General features: G+C 37.0%; 1 protein-coding gene across 2 annotated transcripts; it reads right to left on the bottom strand.

Moving 5' to 3' along the window:
- Nucleotides 1-5,596: 5,596 nt before the first annotated feature.
- pcdh12 (protocadherin 12) lies at nucleotides 5,597-22,486 on the bottom strand. 2 transcript variants are annotated; one of them, XM_055034697.1, is made up of 5 exons: nucleotides 19,525-22,486; nucleotides 15,876-15,967; nucleotides 12,775-12,926; nucleotides 8,198-8,365; nucleotides 5,597-7,269 (listed from the first exon to the last, which is right to left on the bottom strand). In XM_055034697.1, the coding sequence occupies exons 1-5, from the start codon at nucleotides 22,393-22,395 to the stop codon at nucleotides 7,019-7,021; spliced, it is 3,534 nt and encodes a 1,177-aa protein (XP_054890672.1). In that variant the 5' UTR covers nucleotides 22,396-22,486; the 3' UTR covers nucleotides 5,597-7,018. The 2 variants fall into 2 exon arrangements, with proteins under 2 accessions (XP_054890672.1, XP_054890673.1); XM_055034698.1 differs by having other exon boundaries at nucleotides 15,876-15,964.
- Between the last annotated feature and the right edge of the window lie 330 nt (nucleotides 22,487-22,816).

The following is a 22,816-nucleotide window of genomic DNA, read 5'->3' as shown; positions in this document are numbered from 1 at the left end:
GATATTCTTCCCTGTCCAATGAGATGTTTCTCAAGCATATTTTTTCTATAAGATTGATTATCAATCATTTCTGTTGTTCAGCTGTACTAGAATCTTCTGGATCAGACTTTTGATGTTGCAGATGTTCATTTGTGTGATGCTGCTGCCCTCCAGTGTTTCTTGCAGCTGTGGCAAAAAAAAACATTTAATTCACTAACATAAAGCACATAAGAGCATACATTTTTTTCAGTTTAAATACCTGACAGTTTCGTCTGACCTTTCTCCCCCTGTACAGATTTTTTTTTCATTTCATGAATATTACAACTTTTTCAACTTAAATGTAAAAAAGTGCCAAATCTAACAGCACCGAGAAGATTTGAAAAGCAGTTTGTTTTTGCTGTTTGTGCCTTCTGTGGTGGATGTTAGTATTTATTTAGATATTTTTTCTTAATTTACATTAATATTAGAGTTTACTTTAAACTTAAGTTAATAATTTTATGAAAACATATATGTTATAATGGCTGCACAGTTTAGTTAACATTTGTCTGAATGATTTACTTACGCTTGTTCTTTTTACTTTGAGGTTCTGCAAGCACAGACCAAAAACGTCTGCAATGCAACGTGGATCAAATCAAATAAAAAAAGTTGCGTGACGTCTCATGTGACAATAAAGAACGTCAGATATACTACAGCATAACTGCTGTAAAGCTGTAATAAAATGAAGGAAAACAATCGAAAAATACTTTGCTTGCAAATGAAGCACAATTGTTTTTGTTATCCCAAACAATTCTTGTCTGCATCTCTCTATTCCTTAGCAAAGGATGAAAAATATTAAACACCTGTTGTTCCATAGTTGCTTTTTTATTAGCTGTTTCCGTGTATCTAGAGATGCCTTGGCTGTGGTTCATTCCACAGCAGGTGAATATTCTTTAACCTCCTGGGGTTCACTCAAAGCACAAACATACCCACATTTCTGTCTGATTTATTTATTTATTTGTTGGCCGCATCATTGCTCTTTACAAAGAATGATGTTGTTTTTAATCAAACTTTTATTGAACTTTTTTGGTTTCTTTGTCTCTCAGTAGCTCACATGTGGCACATTTAACTGTGGGGAGCACATTAGCAGTTTCCAGATTGATTCTGTCTCTTCCTTCCTGCTTGTTCTACGATTGGAATATGAAAAAAGCAGGTTATTGCTGCTCAGGCTAGGCCAGTATATTTTTCAAATTAATATTTACTCTGAAGACTGAGAATCCTTTAAATGCACAGAGGTTAGTAGATGTTTCCAGAAACATATCTAAAGCCAAACGGAAAGAAGTTAACTCCTTCCAATTACACACTCGGTCATAGAAACAGTGGCAAACAACCAGGGATATTCAGTAGAGAACATTTTGGATTTGTTCTCTGGAGTTTATGTATCTGAAAGAAGCTGTTAAGATTTTCCTGCACAGAGATAATCTGCAGATCATTTGATTGCAAAGATCCTTAAAAGCTTAATAGATATAAACAAGATTTAATCAGAGATAAATGTTTCTGTATTTTGCCAGAAATTATCAACTGAGTATAGTCATTGGTCAGATGATACTTAGGAAATGAGCAGCTGAAATAACTTTGTCAACCTAATTAGTAGATGTATTGCTATAAAAATGAGATATCTATGTAGCTTTTGATTATCTAACATATTTATCTTTGCAGGGTCTCCAGCAATCAACGAGTGAGATATTGAAAACTGTCGGATCTTTTATGATTCTCTCATCTTTAGTGGTTCCAGTCTCTTCTGGTGGGTCTGAACTGGGTTTCCTGCTTATCAAAGAGAGCATTGTTTTTGTTAACTCTGTTAATATTTTTATTAAAATTTAAACACATTAGCCTCAGTTTAAAATGTTCTCGTTCTTGTATTTTTGAAATATTTATTTTGAATTGTATTCATTGTAATTTAATGTAATTAAACTGACTCATTCATTTGCATATTTGATTAACCTGGTTTAAAAAAACTTTATTTTCTTTTTTTTACTGCAAAGAAAATTCTGTTATTTTCCTTCAAACACAATATTTAGTCCCACTAATGTCGATCACTTGTTCCTAAGTAAGTAGCAGAGAACCCACAAACTTTTTGTAGACTGAATATTGAACCTTTCTTCTCTCCAGATTTTGTACAATTCAATTAAAGGGTTTGATTTTCTGTCATAGTCTTTAAACATAGTCAGAAGCCTAATGTTTGCCTGTTTTATCCATTCTAAAACCAGTTTGTTTGGGGACCTTTCAGATTGCAACATCCAGTTATCTTCAAGTTTCAGCTCACTACTGGTTGATTTGTGTTTAAGTCAAATAATCACCTTATACATTATTCCATCCACTTTTAACAAACCACCAGCACCACCGCCAGCAACTCACATGATGCTACCCCCACCATATTTGATAGTTTGCACAGTTCCCAGGTTTGAATGTCTGACTTTTAGGAACTACAAATTAATTTGTTCCTCTCTCAAACTCTTGAATGAAGAAAAGTGAAGATAAATATGTGTTGTTGTTGTTGTTGTTGTTGTTGTTGTTTCATCAGAAATTTCTCCTATCAGAAACTGATAAAGGAACCTTGAGACTCGACTTCTCCAAATGCAATTTAGGCCAGATCATAAATCTTCAGAAGCCATTTGGCTTGTCCAAGAGATCAGCTATAAATTTCAGTCAAACTTGAATGTGGCAATTTGGGTGTTGAATATTTAAATAAAATGTTGGTTCTTCTTCCTGTCATTAGGAAAGTTATGATACATTTAAATACATTTGAAAATATAATTCTGGTTTTAGATACATGCTAAACATAAATATTAAATTTTATTCATTTGTTGGATTTTTTGCTTTCCTATTTAAATTTTAACTTCTCTTTAAAAGGTGATCCAAAGTGTTGTTTTCTTTTTGTATGGATGAGCATTTTTGCCATCTTCAAGGCGCGTAAAAGCATTTTTTGAACAGCAGAGGGCGCACTGCTCCAACAAATTGACTGGACTCGCTCTCTAAGTCCCTGGGGGAGTTTTTCATTAAGGTCCACTTGGGTTTTGACCATGTGTCAGTTGAAATGAGACGAAGCGACCCTGTTTGACCTGAAATGACCCAGCGAGGAAGCCAAAAGGAAAGCGGCTGTCTCTGTAATAGAGATAGATTTTCATGTTCATGCAAACTGACTCTTTTATAATTCAGATGGACAGAGTTTAAGATTCACATTTTATTGAGAATGTTACAAAAGTTAGTTTTCATTTAAAATACATTTTCATACTGAAAAAGTTTAACAAAATATGTACAAAGTGCTGTTTGATGAACAGAATCAACTACATGTACGACACTTTAAGGAATTCAAACAATCACAATCTTTGGCCTTTTCTTCTTATTGGATTTCAGCTCAATTTTAGGTCAGAGGTAAAAGAATCAGTATATCAGTATATAAGGGGACTTGGACCCGATAAAGTCCAAGTCCCCTTTGGACTTTATCGGGTTTTGACAGACGGAGATCACCTGCCTCCTTTTCTGCTTTGTAAGCAACATTTTACAGAATTGCACTGCTTTCAAAAATACTTTGACCCTTTAGATGCAAATTTAAGCAGATTTACTTCTGTTCAAACAGCCAGCATGATGGAAGACATGTTTGCTGTAACTGGAAAATTAACAGTCGCAAAGAGTAAACTTCACAGTTTGCAATTATACAATGTATCTATGATTTGACATAAATCATAGATTATAAATCATAGAGGATTTTATTATCCTCTTAAGATTAAAAAAAGATCTTTCTTTTCTCATTTGCTTTGTCATTGACAAACTGGCCTCCTTTTTTCATGAAACTCTTTTGAAAGCTAAAAACCATATAAACAAAACAGTCATGCAATGTTCAATCTGGCACCAAACATTTAAAGATTCAAATAAAATAGCTGAATTGTTCTGATTTCTAGAACCAGACACTTTTATGGATTGATTATTATTTGTTGTGCATAACTGAATTTCATATTATTTTCCAACCATTTGCTCTGATATTTAAAATACCTCTCAGGATTCAATGAATTTTAAAAATTATCTTGATTTAGTTTTTCCCTCACTTTTTTGTTGTGCTATTACATTCTTTAAAACGATGCTAAGCAAATGTATATAATGACTCTGTAAATGTCAATCCTTCTTTTTAACAGTAAACCCATTAGAGTGCTTAAAATTGTAAAATTATCTCATCTTCAGTTATTTTTGTTTTGCATTTGTGAGCTCCAGTGTGTGATCCAGTGACATCTAGCAACATATACTACAATCTGCAACCAACTGAACACCTCGTACCTCATTCTCCATGAGTCTAAAGATAAAAAAGTACACATGTCAGGATTTATTTCAGTTCCACTTTAGTGATAATAGTGAAGAAATTTGGATTTTTATCTTTCCTAAGCAATCAGTCAAAAGCTGGAAAACTCACCACTTTGTGACATTCTTGGGGCTTCCCTGGTATTTTCACAGAACTACTGAAAATGAGTTTTTAAAGTTAATCAATTTCAATTCATGAATTTTTCATTCAAAATACATACCCACGTTTCTGTCTGATTTATTTATTTATTTGTTGGCCGCATTATTGCTCTTTACAAAGAAAATCATGATGTTGTTTTTAATCAAACTTTTATTGAACTTTTTTGGTTTCTTTGTCTCTCAGTAGCTCACATGTGGCACATTTAACTGTGGGGAGCACATTAGCAGTTTCCAGATTGATTCTGTCTCTTCCTTCCTGCTTGTTCTTCGATTGGAATATGAAAAAAGCAGGTTATTGCTGCTCAGGCTAGGCCAGTATATTTTCAAATTAATATTTACTCTGAAGACTGAGAATCCTTTAAATGCACAGAGGTTAGTAGATGTTTCCAGAAACATATCTAAAGCCAAACGGAAAGAAGTTAACTCCTTCCAATTACACACTCGATCATAGAAACAGTGGCAAACAACCAGGGATATTCAGTAGAGAACATTTTGGATTTGTTCTCTGGATTTTATGTATCTGAAAGAAGCTGTTAAGATTTTCCTGCACAGAGATAATCTGCAGATCATTTGATTGCAAAGACCCTTAAAAGCTTAATAGATGTAAACAAGATTTAATCAGTGATAAATGTGGCTGTTGAATATTTAAATAAAATGTTGGTTCTTCTTCCTGTCATTAGGTAAGTTATGATACATTTAAATACATTTGAAAATATAATTCTGGTTTTAGATACATGCTAAACATAAATATTAAATTTTATTCATTTGTTGGATTTTTTGCTTTCCTATTTAAATTCTAACTTCTCTTTAAAAGGTGATCCAAAGTGTTGTTTTCTTTTTGTATGGATGAGCATTTTTGCCATCTTCATGGCGCGTAAAAGCATTTTTTGAACAGCAGAGGGCGCACTGCTCCAACAAATTGACTGGACTCGCTCTCTAAGTCCCTGGGGAGTTTTTCATTAAGGTCCACTTGGGTTTTGACCATGTGTCAGTTGAAATGAGACGAAGCGACCCTGTTTGACCTGAAATGACCCAGCGAGGAAGCCAAAAGGAAAGCGGCTGTCTCTGTAATAGAGATAGATTTTCATGTTCATGCAAACTGACTCTTTTATAATTCAGATGGACAGAGTTTAAAGATTCACATTTTATTGAGAATGTTACAAAAGTTAGTTTTCATTTAAAATACATTTTCATACTGAAGAAAAGTTTAACAAAAAATATGTACAAAGTGCTGTTTGATGAACAGAATCAACTACATGTAAGACACTTTTAGGGAATTCAAACAATCACAATCTTTGGCCTTTTCTTCTTATTGGATTTCAGCTCAATTTTAGGTCAGAGGTAAAAGAATCAGTATATCAGTATATAAGGGGACTTGGACCCGATAAAGTCCAAGTCCCCTTTGGACTTTATCGGGTTTTGACAGACGGAGATCACCTGCCTCCTTTCCTGCTTTGTAAGCAACATTTTACAGAATTGCACTGCTTTCAAAAATACTTTGACCCTTTAGATGCAAATTTAAGCAGATTTACTTCTGTTCAAACAGCCAGCATGATGGAAAACATGTTTGCTGTAACTGGAAAATTAACAGTCGCAATGAGTAAACTTCACAGTTTGCAATTATACAATGTATCTATGATTTGACATAAATCATAGATTATAAATCATAGAGGATTTTATTATCCTCTTAAGATTAAAAAAAGATCTTTCTTTTCTCATTTGCTTTGTCATTGACAAACTGGCCTCCTTTTTTCATGAAACTCTTTTGAAAGCTAAAAACCATATAAAACAAAACAGTCATGCAATGTTCAATCTGGCACCAAACATTTAAAGATTCAAATAAAAATAGCTGAATTGTTCTGATTTCTAGAACCAGACACTTTTATGGATTGATTATTATTTGTTGTGCATAACTGAATTTCATATTATTTTCCAACCATTTGCTCTGATATTTAAAATACCTCTCAGGATTCAATGAATTTTAAAAATTATCTTGATTTAGTTTTTCCCTCACTTTTTTGTTGTGCTATTGCATTCTTTAAAACGAGCTAAACAGATGTATATAATGACTCTGTAAATGTCAATCCTTCTTTTTAACAGTAAACCCATTAGAGTGCTTAAAATTGTAAAATTATCTCATCTTCAGTTATTTTTGTTTTGCATTTGTGAGCTCCAGTGTGTGATCCAGTGACATCTAGCAACATATACTACAATCTGCAACCAACTGAACACCTCGTACCTCATTCTCCATGAGTCTAAAGATAAAAAAGTACACATGTCACGATTTATTTCAGTTCCACTTTAGTGATAATAGTGAAGAAATTTGGATTTTTATCTTTCCTAAGCAATCAGTCAAAAGCTGGAAAACTCACCACTTTGTGAGATTCTTGGGGCTTCCCTGGTATTTGCACAGAACTACTGAAAATGAGTTTTTAAAGTTAATCAATTTCAATTCATGAATTTATATTTTAATTTTTCTAAACCACAACACTTCTCTCATTCTGGTCCCCACTCCCTTTAGTCTTCTGCAATGTTTGAATGCATGTAGCAGTCATTGGTATTGATGTTTTGAGGCCCCAGCCACAGCCGGCCTTTTTTCAGAGCAGTTCTTTGGGGCGCTGCCTCCAGCTGTTGTCGCGTCCAAACCCAGAGAGCGTTGGTACGCTGCTGACAGCCTGTACAGGATGTCAGGCCGAGGGCCTGGGTGGGCGTCGGCCTTCTGAGTCATCAGCATCTCAAACAGTGTGCTGACCTCTGACAGCAAAGCTCCGCCCAGCTGGCCATCTTTCTCTGGAGTTTTACCTGAAAAAGAGTGAGAGGTTGAAGGTTTCTATCTGCCAGCACTGAATGGAAAGCATGTTTACAATAAGATACATACAAGACATGAGCGATTAATATTTAACCAGTCTGGAATCATATGAGTGATATATCATATCACTGAGTGAATTCACTATTTACAGTGGCTGATACTGTTTTTCCACTTTGTAAAATCAATGACAGTTTAGGATTTTATGTAATACAGCAACACAAATGTAGCACACAATGGTGAAGTGGAATTTTTTTTTTTTTTTCGTACATTTTTTTTCCAAGGAAAACTAATTCTGCACATTCCCACCATGAAGCATGGTAGTGGCACCATCAGGCGGTGGGGATGTATTTTTTATTAGCAGGAAAAGAGAAGCTGATCAGAGTCGATGAGACAATGGCTGGCATAGAGGAAAAAACTGTTGTTAAAGGCTTAATACTGAGACTGAGGTGCAACTTCCAACAGGACTACAACCTGAAACAACCGGTCAGACACCCAACAAATGAATTTGAATAAAGTCAGGATCTAAATCGAACTCAGAATCTCTAGCATATTTGATAGTTATTGTTTATGTTTGTTGTCCAAACTTACTGTTCTTAAGATATGTAAAAAAAAAATAAAAAAAAAAACTATCCCTTTTTTATGTGCAAAGGTGGTGAAAAGGCTTTCAGCTTTATTGCATTAAAACATGACTGTAAAAAGTATCCAAAATGCGCACCACACTTTTTGGATATATATTTGTTAAGGATCTTGTTTTAATCTCTCTTTCCATTTAAATGTTTTGCACTGGTTTGTGTGGATCGATCACATAAAATCCCAATAAAATACTTTAAAGGTTGTTGCAGTTGAAAAATAAACATTTATAAATATTCTAGGATACTGTATCTTGAAATAACTCTAATTTGTAGCTTTTGAAACATTTACCAAAGGTGGAGAATGACGAGGTGGAGTTCAGTCCATCCCGCGGCAGAATCTCGCTTTCAGGAGACGGAGGACCGTTGGGGACAAAGACATTGTCGTGGTAATCGGCTGTGAGTGGCAGGGAGAGCCTGGCCATCCAGGCGGGGTCACTAATCTCTGAGAAAACATCATCTGTAAACAAAAAGAAAGACATTTTGTGCAACTACTGGGATTCTGAACACTTTGCTGACAGAAAACAGTTTAAGGTGTTAAGATTATTGACCAAGTCAAAGGTTTCTTTTCATCAGGAAGGTGAATATCTGGAAGGCCTCTGACTGTGATTAGAATATTAAAGCTAACGTATGTTCAGTTGTTGGAAAGCAATGTGATTTAATACTGAATTGAAAGACTACGTAGTCCAGGGCATTTTAAGAGCCCTGAACTGCATGTGAAAGCGTGTTAATTTAGGCAAAACAAAAGTTCATTAAGACACAGCTTCAGATTTAGGGAACCTGCATTCTATTAATTAAAGCAGGCAAACAGCAGCCCTTCATGTTTTTTATAGACATAAGGAACACATTAGAGCAACACAAGAATAAACAGCATGCTTCAAATCTTATTTCCCAGATAAAGTGGTATCACATTAGTATTTCAACGTTTTCTTCTATGTTACCTTTTTTTTTCGAATTGGCTTTGTTTAAGAAGAGCATTTATTGACACTGTGGCACAATGGTGGCCTCATTCTGGGCACCATCTATGCAAGAACTGGCACTAGTCACAGTTTTTTGAGAATCTCTTCTCACACAGCCACAAACACCACTTACTTCAACTTAAGTAAAATGAATTAAAAAGGAAAACAGAGATGATCAGTGGGACTTTAAACTTAGAGCCTGAAAACAAGACAGAGCTGGCATGAGGTTTATGAATTAAAAATGGATGTTCAGGAATAAAATTAAGTTACTATCACCGTCTCCACCTCCTTGTATTTGTGTAACTATAACTAAAATCTGAGTGTGTTGCACATAAAACTCTGCAAGTGCTGGTCAAATTTAAATAAAGTACCCATTTATGTGTCCTGCTGGTTTGTGTGTGCCTCCTCGCTGAGAACAAGGCAGGAAAATCAGGAAACAACACAGGGGTTTTATCTGGCTAATGTTAACAGGAGTTTCCTGCCATCTCTTGCATCCTTTGCTCTTCTGAGCATGCATTAAACATCACGTCCACGCTGAAGCAGCAAACTTCCTGCAGCCAGAGAGTTGAGTCCCTGTAAGAGGCATAAACACCGGGTGTGTCTGCATGGAAAACACAGCAAGCCCAGCTTCTGAATCACAAACAAGCTGGCCACAGATGATTATATGGTTCATTTCATGCATTCACTAATGTCGGAGTTTATCCTTTTGTTTAAATCTCCTAATCTTTTTCCTTGCTCCCCATTACCCCATCCTGTTTATGTGCTGTTCTTCCTGCTGTGACAGCTTGAGTTCCTCTTTAGGATATTTGGGTTTCATCTGATCTAATTTAGTTGAAAAACATGAAAGATCTTCTCAACATGTTGCTGGAATCTTTTCAAGTATGAAAAGTACTGATTCAGATTTAGCTCTATGCAGCCCTGACTTGTTCTAAAAATAGTTTTCCAGGTGTTACTGTCTGAAAATATTCTGATATTTGTTTAAAATACTCCTACTGGACATACACATTTAACTGCATAGAAATCTAAGATCAAGTCACTTTTGGATTAAAAATGAACATATTTAATACATTAGATTACTGAAAAGTTCATTTATTAGTAACTTAAACACAACATGGATTAATTATACTCAGGCTGATATTTTAAAGGTTTGGTGTCTGTTAATCATGAAGATATTATGCCCACAGCCAATGAAAATACATTTAAGATTTGAATATTGCATTAGACCAATAAAAACAAAACACTGAAAAGTTTGTTTACTTCCTGGTTAAAGGTAATAAACATTGTAACACTTATTCTAAATCATTAAAAGTAACCACGTATAACTGTATAGATATATATTTTATGTTAAGTTACAGAATATAGATTATACTCTGTTGATACAACAAGCCAGACAGACATTTTCAGCTGGGAGCAGATTGCTGCTTATGTTTTCATAACATGTTGGTTATGGTATTTCAAATTGAATTTTATTGAATGAACTATCCATCCATCCATCCATCCATCCATCCATCCATCCATCCATCCATCCATCCATCCATCCATCCATCCATCCATCCATCCATCCATCCATCCATCCATCCATCCATCCATCCATCCATCCATCTGTCCATTTTGCCTTAACACAAAGCACCTACATCTCTTACCTTTTCAAATATTGGTTTTTAATTTTTTTAAATTAGGTTTTCACTTCAATTTTACATATTTTATGCTACACTCTGAAGCATGGTGATATTTGTATCTGTGAAAAGTGTTATCTAAATAAAACGTGCTTTACTTACACTATGAACCAAATTAATTTCACTTGAATTATTTATGTAGAGATGAATCATTTATAATAGGGAAGGGTTTTGGTTCTTGCTGCACATTGACAGACTTTGAGTTTGGTGTTTAATAAATGAGACATTTAAAAGTGAAAAAGGAGAGACTACATATTTCACTGCATGTTGGCATCTGTACGAAAATCCAGAAATAGGCTGTCCCACCAGCCACCAAATGAATGTAATTGATTAAAATATTTCTCAGCTTTGAGTGATCAAAAACTGTTGGTCTCCTTCATCTAACCACAACCAGATGTGGGGACTGTAACGTACCATCACACACAGAAACACACACTGATGTTTCCACCCAGAGTGGTTTAAACCACCCCTGAGTTAACCCCTTCCCCTTCAAACTCCCCCTTTCCACTCATTGTGTAGCAGCATTAACACAACAATCTTTCATCATACAAATTATCCTTAAAGGACGATAAGTTCAAAGTTTCTGGCTTTTCTTCAGATATAGCGTTTTTATTACTCATTCAGTGTTTGTTGGTTGTGAAATAAGTTCAACATAGCCTTTAATTTTGGTAGTCAACTGTTTCTCAGTTCTGACCTGACTAAACGACATATATTTTTACCCTAAAATGTAAAGAAAGAGGCAAATTTTGTCTGTGAATCATTCAAGTAAGAAAAAATAAAATAATGATCAAATAATGCAGCTTTCAACACAACCTGCCAGGTCTCAGGTGTGCATTACACTCATTTCAGCCCCTTCGGGCCAAAAGATGAGTCAACCATCACACGCAAGAAAAACACACTCCCACTCACTCTTTTGTTTCTCTCTCTTCCGACGAGTCATAAAGTGAAGCTTGGCCTCCATCATCAGGCAGTAAACCCCCCTACTCGCCTGGAGGCTCCTGCAGCCTCCAAACCACAATGCCAGGAAGAAACTGTTTAACACATGAACTGTGTGCACGCAGATGCCTGTGTGCTTCATGCCACCGAGAAAGTCCCGGCTAAACAATGAGTTGTAAGTGTGTTTGAGGTCTAGCAGCTGAAGAATGAAGACTCGCCAGTACATCCAAACACAAACCTATGTCTAATGATCTCCACCCAGGTTGAAGATACAAAAACTTTATAGTTTGGATATACAAGAAAAACACTTATCTCCCAATTGGTTCTGCAATATTGTTTCTTTGGGAATTTTTTCACATAAATCCATAGGTGCTACATTTATTGTCCAGCTGCATTATTCACCATTATACTCATGAGTCAATGTGACAATTAATTTCAAAATAATTTGTCATAAAATGACAATTTGATAATGGGAAACAAATTATGAAGCATTGAGGAACGCCCACATTTGTAGTTTTATCAAAGTGGTTCGGAAATAGGAAAAACTTACATTTTATTAGTCTTCAGCTTTTCTTTACATAAACTGATTTTTTTGACAGTGTCACACAGAGTAACTGATGTTGTCGATGTGGTTAGTAAAACAATCATCAGTTTGAATCTGAAAAATGTTATGAATGGGTGCAGAGATTCCAGAGGAACACTGTTTTCCTGTTATTTCCTTCTGCCTTCCTGTTTTCTCCTTTTTGACATGTTGATTGTAGGAGAGCAGTCTGCATGTTGTCTGCACGAGCCAGAGTATATCATAGCTCGGCAGACAACTGCATTTTTAATCTGGGGATTTTACCTTGACCCAGAATTTTTAAAACCCTAGAAAGATTGAACCAAAACAATCAGATAGCAAGTAACTTACCAAAAATAGGCATAAGCACTGATAACATTCACAACTGTAGAATCCATGTTGTTAACATTACTAACAAAATCAACTTTTGCTGTGTTTAAAGACTTTGACATCAGCTTTATTTTACTTGAATGACTCTTCAGCTGAAATAATAAATTTTATTGAAGACCTACATCAAGAACAGTCATTCATGTCTCTGGAAAAACCCACACTTTAGGTTTTTGTTATTCATGGTGAAAAAAAAAAAATATGCTTAATATTTTCAGCTTATACTCAGAATTAGCCAAGAAATTATTGCTATACAAATTATGTTAATTTTTTGGGGTGTGCACAGTTAAGTTTGCACTAACATCTTCTGTAAGTGTGACTTCTTTTTTAAATGTATCTTAGGACATGTTACCTGGGCTGTTGAGCAGGTTATTGAGGCCTTCTTCCAGCTGTGGGTCTATGGGTGAGTCTCTTCCTGCTTCCCAGTCCACATCACCAGCCTCACTCTCTCCATGTCCACTGTCTTTGGTGCTCTGCCAATCTGAGCAGTCGTGACCTCCATATCTGTAGACAAATAGAAGAAAATGTTGATTAATTTTGTCTGATTTTCAATTGTTAATATCAAATATATCAAATGTCCAGATCCTGTAAACTGAAAAACTAAAGTTTGAAAAGTTCTTATCTATGGTGATCAAAAATGGATAAAGATCCTTGAAAATTGCACGAAAGTTGGATGATATTAAAAAATAAGCTAAATTAAGTAATTAAATGAACCAGATAAATATCATTAATTGCACAGTTCAAACTAGCTGTAGCTTAAAGTAGCAGTAATTGTGAACCCCTTTAAATATACTAAATTTGACTGAAACCTGTTTTAGATTAATATTCACATTCGCAGGTATCTTTGTTAATTTATTGAACTTTTATTTATACTGCAAAAGTGGAAATTGACTGAACGTATCAAAATCACAGAAGTTGTAAAGTTAAAACTAATGTTTAACTTTAGTCAGAAGGTACATTCGCTTTCATTATGTAAAAATTTATTGAATATTTGTCAAAAAAATTGTTTATTTTCCATAATTGTTGCTTTGGTTTTTATTTGAAACGTCCCTCGTAACTTAAATGAATTTACTGTAATATTTACATAACATGTTTCTTTACAAAAGGCATAATTTCTTTTCAGTTCAAGTTGTATCAACTTTTATAGTGAAAGACAATCAAACCTTGTTTTAGCAATATAAGCATGCAATTTTGCAATAGCAACTGCAGCCGAAAACAAGTTTATTGTTCTTGTGTCGATGGGGCAGTTGGATACAAATCATTCACACAAAATCACAACAAACAGGAAAAAAGATCGTTTTACTCTCATTGAAGCCCGAAAAGACTGAGCTCATAAAAAGACAAAATAATTATTTTAATCAGATAAAGAACAAGTTTGTTCAAAGGTCTTCGTGAGTGTAGGAAGGCCTTTGTGTGTGCAAACTGAAGCATTGTGTGCATCAAGGTGACGTCAGCTTATATCTCATCTCTAATCAACACTGAGCTAACTGTAAGCAATCTGAATCACTCCAACAAAGCTGTTTTAACCTGCCTTCATTCACAAAAGCACTTCAACTCTCTGAGGTTAGGAGACTCTCTTCCTGTGACTTTGACTGTTTGCCTTTTTGTCCTGTTTGTCTGTTGCTGTTATTTCAGTCTCAGCAGGTCAGTTGGTCAGAAATAGAGCTGAAGGCATTTTTCTGTTTCAGTTTTGGTTTTTGGCCAGTTAAAGTATAAGCAAAAGTTAAAGGGAAGGACAAAAGTTAAAGGGAAGGACTGCAACTGTATGTGCAGTGCATACTTTGGCTTTGAAAAGTTTACTTTAAAGTGTACCTCAGCAGCATAAAAGAGAAATTGCAGGCAATAAAACCTGCTCTCCTCTGTAGTACACGCCAATCCTCATCACAACAGCTCACGAAAAAACATCTGTAAGTTCTTTAAATTGGTGGCATTCCCCTTTAATGTCAGTGTGTCCTAACAGAGGAATCCTCGTTTGATCTGAAAGCGCACCAATGATCACAACCTGAGACCTGCAGCTGGCTCTAACACAAACCTCAGCTGATGAAAAGAAAAGAAAAAAAAAACAACCCTGAATCTTTCCTGCTGGATTTCTGAGGGTTTCAAGGTTGAGTGGACTCAGAGGTCAGCAGGAGGACACAGCAAACCTGCAAGGTGTTGCGAGGATTTTATCTCCTTATATAGCTACATTTCAATAGATTACAACACATCAATGAAAGTAAATTAATTTGAGCAATTTAATCTAAAAAGTTACATTTCTGCATGTCATTTACACACAGAGTTATGTAGTCAAAGCATTTATTTATTTTGATGAATACTTCTTCTACTTAAGAAAGAAGTGATTTAATATGTGAACCAGAAAAAAAGACAATTTATAGAGAAGGTAATTGTTGTACCTGAGTATATAAATTAATGTTTCACTGGCATTTCTCATGGTAAACCACTCCTGAGCCAGAGAGAACATCTTGAGCTCCTTACATGTTCCAGGGAATAAAAAGGAGTGAATCCTTAGTTTGTGGTCCAAAGCCCTCTTTTCAGATGAAAGTAAATTTATATTTTTTTTAGAAATCAAGTTCTAAGAGTCTGAATGAGGATTGAAGGGTGTGGAGTTGGTCCACTCTGTTTTATTAAGTCCAATGTCAAGACAATACAACTATTTCAGATTGCAAGTAGTTGTCTTTCAATCTGAAGGTTGTTTGTTCAACATTAAATCCTCTTGTCACATGTTTATGTGTTCCTGGGTATATCGGTACATAAATGTGTGTATCTTTGTGAGTCCAAATAGATGAATATGGCTTTAGTGCTTTGCGTGATCAGTATGACTAGAAAAGTGTGATATAAATTCAGTCCATTTAGCTGTTTATTAGCTATTTCTGGACCACTTTTTATGTAGACACTGATTTTATTTTACAGGAGGACTTAACACCTCCTAAAGTTGTCAAAAGTGTGACAGTATCACCATGCTTGATTGGCCAAAATACTTGTCAAACGAAAACTTCAAAGAGAATTTGTGGGTAGTGTGAAGATGAGAGACACCAGACCCAGTGGTCCAGATTAACTAAAGGCTGGGCTTCCTGGAGAGCAGCAGGCTGATTATATTTATTCCAATCTGCAACAGAACTGCAACTACTTGAAAACTAGCCTTGTAAACATATAAGTACATGTTCAAAAGGCCAAAATCTCAAATTTTAAATTTCATTCTTGTTCTCATTGTGTTTTTTTTTTTTTTTTTAAGTAACCAATTTTTTGTTTTTCAATGGCTTCTAACCCCTTAAGGATGTTTTATGAATTACAACCAGGAAGATGATGTGCCTACACAATAATTTTGATAATAATCAAAGACAGAATTCCTGCAGCTTAGGGGAGTGGTTTAGAAAAATCTGGATCTCGTCTTTAAAAAGCAAAACAATAATAACAATCAATTTCAGAGGGTAAGAGGGAAGATTTCTTACATACCTGCCGTTCCGATGGGAATACTTGTTTCCCCGGAAGTTTGTCCTTGGTTGGAGCTGACCCTGACGGAGCAGGGAGAGGAGCTGGGAGATCTGCTGCAGGAGAGAAGAGTAACAGAAGGGAATAATAAATATGAATCTCTCTCTTACTTCAGCATTTTTTATTTTCTTTCTTGAGTTCCCAAAAAATAACAAGTTCTTAGGATATGAAAATTATTTTTATATTAATACTTTAGTATTTTAATATTTTTGTTGTTGAACTCAGATGTGTTTTAGTTTTTATATTTGTACTTTTTGAAGTGGTCACCTCCTACAACTGGTCAGATGTAGCATGATTAATGTCAAGTTATGCGAAACATAACTTGTTTCGCATAACTTGTTTTCTACCATGGTACTGTTGTTCGCAGTGTTGCCTCACAGTTGAAAGGAGCAGGTTTAGAATAGAAAGGAATAGAGAGATTATGTTAAATCTGATTTTATAGGGGTGTTTTTTTCAGTTTGGAGCATCTTCATGACAGCCTTGATGGTCACATTTAAAAATAAATAAATATCATTTTACAAGAGACAAAAGTCAAACTCTAGAAGCTCAGACTAAGTGTGTGATGATGGGGTCAGTCAGGTTTGTTGATACGTTTTGTGCTGTTTTGCATTTAACCAGACAGAACAAGTGTGCTTGAGGTTTTGACCAGTTAAACAATAAGTGCAGCTTTGATTTAGATGAACTTTCTTTTGCTTTGTTTCAGAGTTACAGTGTGAGAACCGAGCTCATTTGTCCGTCTCACTGCTCACCGTTTTCTGCTGACAGCTCTGTTATGCAGCGGATACACACTGCTCTCCAGAGAGGAAAAATACACACACTAGCAGAGGTGAGTGTGTATACTCATATTTGACTTTTGTAACCATGATTGTTGTGTGTTTTTGCATGTGCATGCCGCTGTGGTGACAGGAAATGGCCTCTACGTAAAAGCCCATTCTTCTCTTGCTCGGCTTCCTTCCAGGATGGACAGAGAAATATTAATGTGTGTGTTGTGTGGAGGTGAACAGTGAGTCTCAGACTTTCCGGCCGTCCAATAGGCCTCTTCCTTTGTGACCTCGAGGGAGGAGAGAAACATCTGAGGTGTGATGAGTGCCAACTGGGACGACTGGGAGGGTTCTGGAAGAAAGCAAAGCTTGGCACAAACTAAGAAAGCCTCTTCCTGTCTGATGAAAATCACGTGAGGGCTTTGGGGCTCGTTGCAGTCTTTGTCCTTTGTGTGCAGGGCGTTGGTGGTGACTTTAGACCTCAATGAGGTCTAAATTTGCTAAAACATGTACTTCCTATAAAAGTCAGCTTAACTTTCAATACTTAAGTTTTATTAATTAAGGAACTAACAACAATCTTTCTTTAGATGCCAACGCTCTTACTACTCTAATCAAACAGTCGCAAAAACTTTTTTATTGCACCCAATAAAATGTGACATTTTGAAAACTTTTGATTGAAATGTCTAGTTTGTATTCAGAGGTTTGCACACTGAACTGTCAACTGGTTAAGGCAGCACTTCAAACACACTGCTTCCTTGTGTTGACATTACAGAAAAGGGGAAATAAAGGAGCCAAGATCTCAACAAGAGAATTATGAACCTCAACAAGTCTGTTCCATCCTAAGGTACAATTTCCAGTTCCTTTGAGAAACCATGTTTATCCATCCCAAGAATATTTTGCAAATATTCAAAACATGAGTATTTGCAGCCATCACGCCCTTTAGGATGGAGACAAGTTCTGTGCTCCAAAGACTGATGTGTTTTAGGGAAAATGTGGGCATTAACTCCAGAGCAAAAGCAAAGTACCTTGTAAAAATGGTGATTGAATTTGTGTTATTAATCCCAGTGAAAAAACTGGTATTCAAAATGGCCTAAAAAGCCCCACAAAAAGCCATTTCAAAAAAGCAACATAAAAAAGTCTGATTTCAGTTTGCAAAAGGACAAAGAGTTTCATTTTGGTCTGATAAAAGTGAAAAAATATGCCTGAACTTGAACTGAGTCAAAAAAGCATAAAATATAGTAGATAGAAATAGAGAAACTAACTGTGACAAAACAGCAAAGGTTTAGTCAGAATCAGTGTCAGGCAGTTGTGAAGTGTCGAGCACTGACATTAATTGAACAAAACACTTTGGAAACCCATCAATGCATTTTCAGAAGTTATAGGAAAATTACTAAAGGTCTGTGAAAACCACAGAAAACACTTGCCGCTCTTCTACATTTATTTTAAGTCATTTCTATTTATGTTTGGAAGCATTAAATTAATTAATGTTATTATTATTATTGTTACATAGTTTTTGATAAAAAATAAAATAAAATAATTGTCTAAGACATCTGAAACCTCTTTATGCTTCCATGATTTGTGAGGCAGTGGACTAAATAATGGTAAAAATGTAATGCAAGATTTTCAGACACTAGTCACATCAGTGTAAAAAATCTGCTAATCTCTGAAAGACCTTCAGAAAGTAAGAACTACTAATAAAAAACACTAAAAAAATTACAAGTCAGCCATTCTTACTGGGTACTAAATCAGCTGCTAACTGAAATAAAATGAACAAATGGTTTTCATACAACACGTAATGCCTCAGATATTATTTATGGTGTGTTACGTTATTAATTCCCTGCAGACTTAGCGTCTGCAGCTGAGCGTCTCCTCTGATTGTGGATCTAAGCTGTTTTCAGGCTGATCTGTTTTTCTTCCCTCCTGCTCCAGCACTCTTCAGTAAAAGTGATTTTAGGGTCATTTATCAGCAACAGAGTGGCGTGCCAGGGCGGTTTTAGCTTACACTACAAACACATCACAGCTTACTTTGGCTGACTCCAACCCCCATCGTCTTCCTCCTTCTCCAGGCTTCAGAAAAAGTCAGATACATGATATTCAGTAAGAAAACGAATGTCACAGTTAGTCAGGGAGCATTTTTTTCTGTGACACATGAGTACCTGAATATGCTGGCTGCTTTAGGCTTCATGGTGATCCATCAGCTAGTCACATTCCCCCGCCCCCTCCCTCCCTTTACTCCAGCCTTTAGGGCGTCTGAATAAGCCATCATACAGGAGGTAGAAAAAGGATGGAGGCTGCAGGAAGGGAAGCTGCTCTGTCTGTGCAAGAGACGAAGGGTGGGTGTGAGGGGGTGGGGGGCCTACATCTTTGCTCTCTAATGGACTTCACTTCAGATTAATCTCAAAGCCTGCAGGGGGGACACTTAATTACTTGAACACTAACTGTAAGCACATGTTAAAATAAATGTGATCACACAGATTTTAGATCTGAGTAAATGGCATTTAAATGAGAGCGAGCAGCAGCCGTGCATCGGCCTTAATGTTTGAGCTACAGCAGAGAAAGTAAATAAGAAGACATTAAAGAATCATCCGGTGGATTAGCGAAGTCTTTAATGTCAAACAGATGGGCATATTTATCAATTCAACTTGATGTGCTCTACCATAAATGTTACTTCTGAACCAATCATAGATCGTTAAAGCCTAAAGGAATGATTCAAAGAGTTCAGAGAAGACACTACAGCTTAGTTTCACTCCAATTTTGCACGTTAAAATGAAAATGACAAATTTGTGACTAGACAGAGAGAAAGAAACATGAATCTCTGAGGTAGTGAATGTTGTGATGAAGCTACAACTCACCTGCACCTCGGGGGAAGCTGAGGAAAGCTCGATGGTGTCTCCGAATGCAGCCATGGAGAGACGAACCAGGTTTCTAAGCATTTGCTGGTGTTCTGCATCTTGCTGACCATCTGACATTTTCGGCCTCCTTAGAGTTGCCTGGGAAGTCGAGCGCTGAGGACGTGACTCTTCGCTTTCTGGGTGCAGCTTATTACGCTTCAAAGTGCTAAAATGTGACAGCGAAGAAGAGGACGAGGAAGGGTTTCTGGTTTTACAGAGGGTCTGGTATGATGTAGCTGGTGTCAGGGTCAAAGTCCCATCAATTTCAATATTTCCAGGTTTCCTAAGTGTTTTGCAGTGATGACCAACATGTTGAGTAGAATCCACTTCCGAGTAGCTTTGAGAATGGAAACTGGTGTTCATAACCGATGATATAAAGTTATACTCTTTCTCAATTTGTTGATCTTCTGGTAGTGGAGCAGAAGTGAGAGGCTGGACCTCACTGTCTTCCTCAGACGGCTCTTCTTTGCGCCCTCGGATCACTGGAATTAGCTGGATGTCAGATTTTCTGATGTTCTTTTGTGGCCTTCGAGGATGCCGGGTGTAGCTGGATTCAGCCTGTCTGCAATTGTAAGCACGGTTGTCCCGTTTCTCGGGTCGGCAAAATGTTGTCAATAAAGCGATGGCCAACAGAAGAAGCAAGCATGTGGCACTCAGGCAGATGGCCATCATCATAGTAAAGCTAAGTTGCCCTCGGTTTCCAGGTGAAGAGTTCTTCAAGTGGTCCTGGAGATTGATGAAAGTTACCTCCAGAGTTGCCTCAATCTTACAGCTGGGAGTGCCCATGTCTGCTACAGACAGCTCCATCTCAAAAGTTCTCCCAATCAGCTCAGTGGCATTGGTGGCATTTACAAATAGCTGCCCTGTATCTTCATCCATCCAGAACAAGCCATTTGTGTTTCCATTTGAAATCATGTACTTTAGCTGTCCATTGAGACCCGAGTCTGGATCTTCGGCTTTTATTGTTGATGCAGGAAAGCCATTGAATCCATCCAAAACTGAGTGACTGATTGGCGGAGAAGTGGGTTTTTTTTCTGTGTCATTTCCAAGCTCGGTCACAATCTCCCCTTTTTGTGCATTCACAGGGATGCTCACAGAAACCACCCCGTTTCTTGGTTTTGGTTCCTTGATGACTGGATTGTTGTCATTTAAATCCTCAACATCAATATGGACTGTGGTCGAACCAGTTAGTGGTGGGTGCCCATAGTCCACAGCTTCAACTATAAAAGAGTAACTCTGAGATTCCTCGTGGTCTAAGCTTCGGAGTACCCTTATGACTCCAGTTGTTGGATGTATGGAGAAACTTTTCTGGTCAGGAAGTTTCTTTATTTTGTAAGAAACTTTTCCATTGAGTCCTTGGTCATCATCACTGGCTTTGACTTCAAGAACTGCATCCTCTTCAAAATTGTTCTCCGTAACTGAAGTCTTATAAATAGATTTGAGAAATACTGGTGCATTGTCATTCTCATCTAGAACAGAAACTGGCAAGTTTTCAATAGTAACTAAAGATGGATTTCCATGGTCCTGAGCAATGAGTTTGATGGTGTAATTATTAACCTTCTCTCGATCCAAGGATTCTTTTGTTACAATCAAGTAATTAAAATGATCAGTGGATTTAAGATGGAAAGGCCCTGATCCTGCTTGAATAGTCAGGCTTACTTCTCCATTTTTTCCTGAATCTGCATCATAAACTGTCACCAGTGCGAGAAACGTATCAATCGGAGCTCCTTCCCTAACAGTGGGGACAGCTGAGGTGGGTGAAAGCCATTTTGTGCTAATCCTTGGTGCGTGATCATTTACATCTACAAGCTTGATATGTAGCTTGCAGTGAGTTGGCATGCTATTGGGACCATGATCAATGGCCTGTATGTTGAGCACAAAGTATGGCTCCCTCTCATAGTCCAGAGGAGCCTTTACAATCACCTCTCCAGTCTGTGAATCCACATGGAAAAGTTTTTGAAACTCTGCTGGTGTGTGTTTACTGAACCAGTATTTCACCTCACCATTAGCACCTAGGTCTGGGTCAGTTGCTGTAAGCTTGAAGATGGTTGTCCCAATGGGTGTATTCTCACTTAGAGTCACAGTTGGACTGCTGTTCTCAAAAGCTGGGCTGTTATCATTTGAGTCCTGAATCACAACATGAACAGACATGCTCCCGGACTTTGGTGGGTTCCCTTTATCGTATGCTACCAGGATCAGGTCAAAAGAGTCCTGAACCTCCCTGTCTAATTCTTTGATAACCACCAGCTCTGCTTGTTTTGACCCACCTGAACCATCTGTCACATCCAAAGCAAAGTGTTGATTGACTGACAGGGAATAGGTCTGGAGGCCGTTGGGCCCTGCATCGAGATCAACAGCTCGATCTAAAGGGATTCGCATACGAAGGGGGGCAGTCTCTGAGATCTCCACCTCCTGTGTGGTGTTGGGGAAGCTGGGACTATGGTCGTTTAGGTCCATCACTTCAACACGGATCCTGAGGCAGTTCACAGAGCCGCTTTTTCTGTAGAGGACACTGAAGGCCACCTCACAAAGGTCCGATCCCCGGCACAGCGCCTCCCTGTCCAGTCGACCTTGGGTGGAGATGACCCCATCTCGAGGCATCACAGAGAAAGGAAGGGCCTTTACCTGCTCCACCACCTGGAAATCCTCCAGAGGGCCGACTTCATCCCTCTGACGGAGGTCGTCCAACAGACGGCCGACCCGAGTTCCCGACGGCTGCTCCTCCCAAACCCGGTAATGGATAATTATTGAAGATGACTCAGAGCAGAGAGTCCCAGAGGAAAGGCTCAGAACCAGAAGCAGAGCCAGCAGCATAGTGACACAGAGTAACATTTATACACTGGCTAAGCTGATTTGTTTTATTTATTTTGACAATAAATAAGATAGTAAATTAACTTTTTCTATTAAAAATCAATTAAGCAAATTTAACAGTAATTATTAATATTTTTAACAATAATTTTTTTTTTGTAAAAAAAAAATATTTTTCTCTTACAAAAACCAACTACAGCCACAAAACTATAGAAAATATGTAGTTTAGGAAAAAAAAAACACCAAGCTAAAAAAGAAAACTTTCAGTCGCTTTAGAAAAAAACATATCTGAAACCCATAATGAAGATATCATAATTTCATTCCCCATAACCTCTAGCCTCTGTCTGCCTGCTGTTACTCACAGCTGCTGGCGTTCCAGCCTCTCAGTACATCCTCAACTCAGGGAAGTTTTCCTCCAAGTGAGAAAGTTTGGAAATGTGTTTCC

This window comes from Poeciliopsis prolifica, unplaced genomic scaffold (genome assembly GCF_027474105.1).
Source record: "Poeciliopsis prolifica strain line A6 unplaced genomic scaffold, Auburn_PproV2 SCAFFOLD009, whole genome shotgun sequence".
In the NCBI taxonomy this organism is placed as follows: domain Eukaryota; kingdom Metazoa; phylum Chordata; class Actinopteri; order Cyprinodontiformes; family Poeciliidae; genus Poeciliopsis; species Poeciliopsis prolifica.
Note: the sequence above shows the minus strand (reverse complement) of the source record. Positions and strands in the feature narration are given on the sequence as shown.

What these genes read in the sequence shown, in the direction of transcription:
- pcdh12 (XM_055034697.1), bottom strand. Translation starts at nt 22,395, where the DNA reads ATGTTACTCTGTGTCACTATGCTGCTGGCTCTGCTTCTGGTTCTGAGC. An exon ending in TATTCCCATCGGAACGGCAG is followed by an intron (nt 12,927 to 15,875) that starts GTATGTAAGAAA and finishes ATTTGTCTACAG; the next exon opens with ATATGGAGGTCACGACTGCT. An exon ending in CTCGTCATTCTCCACCTTTG is followed by an intron (nt 7,270 to 8,197) that starts GTAAATGTTTCA and finishes ACTCTTTTTCAG; the next exon opens with GTAAAACTCCAGAGAAAGAT.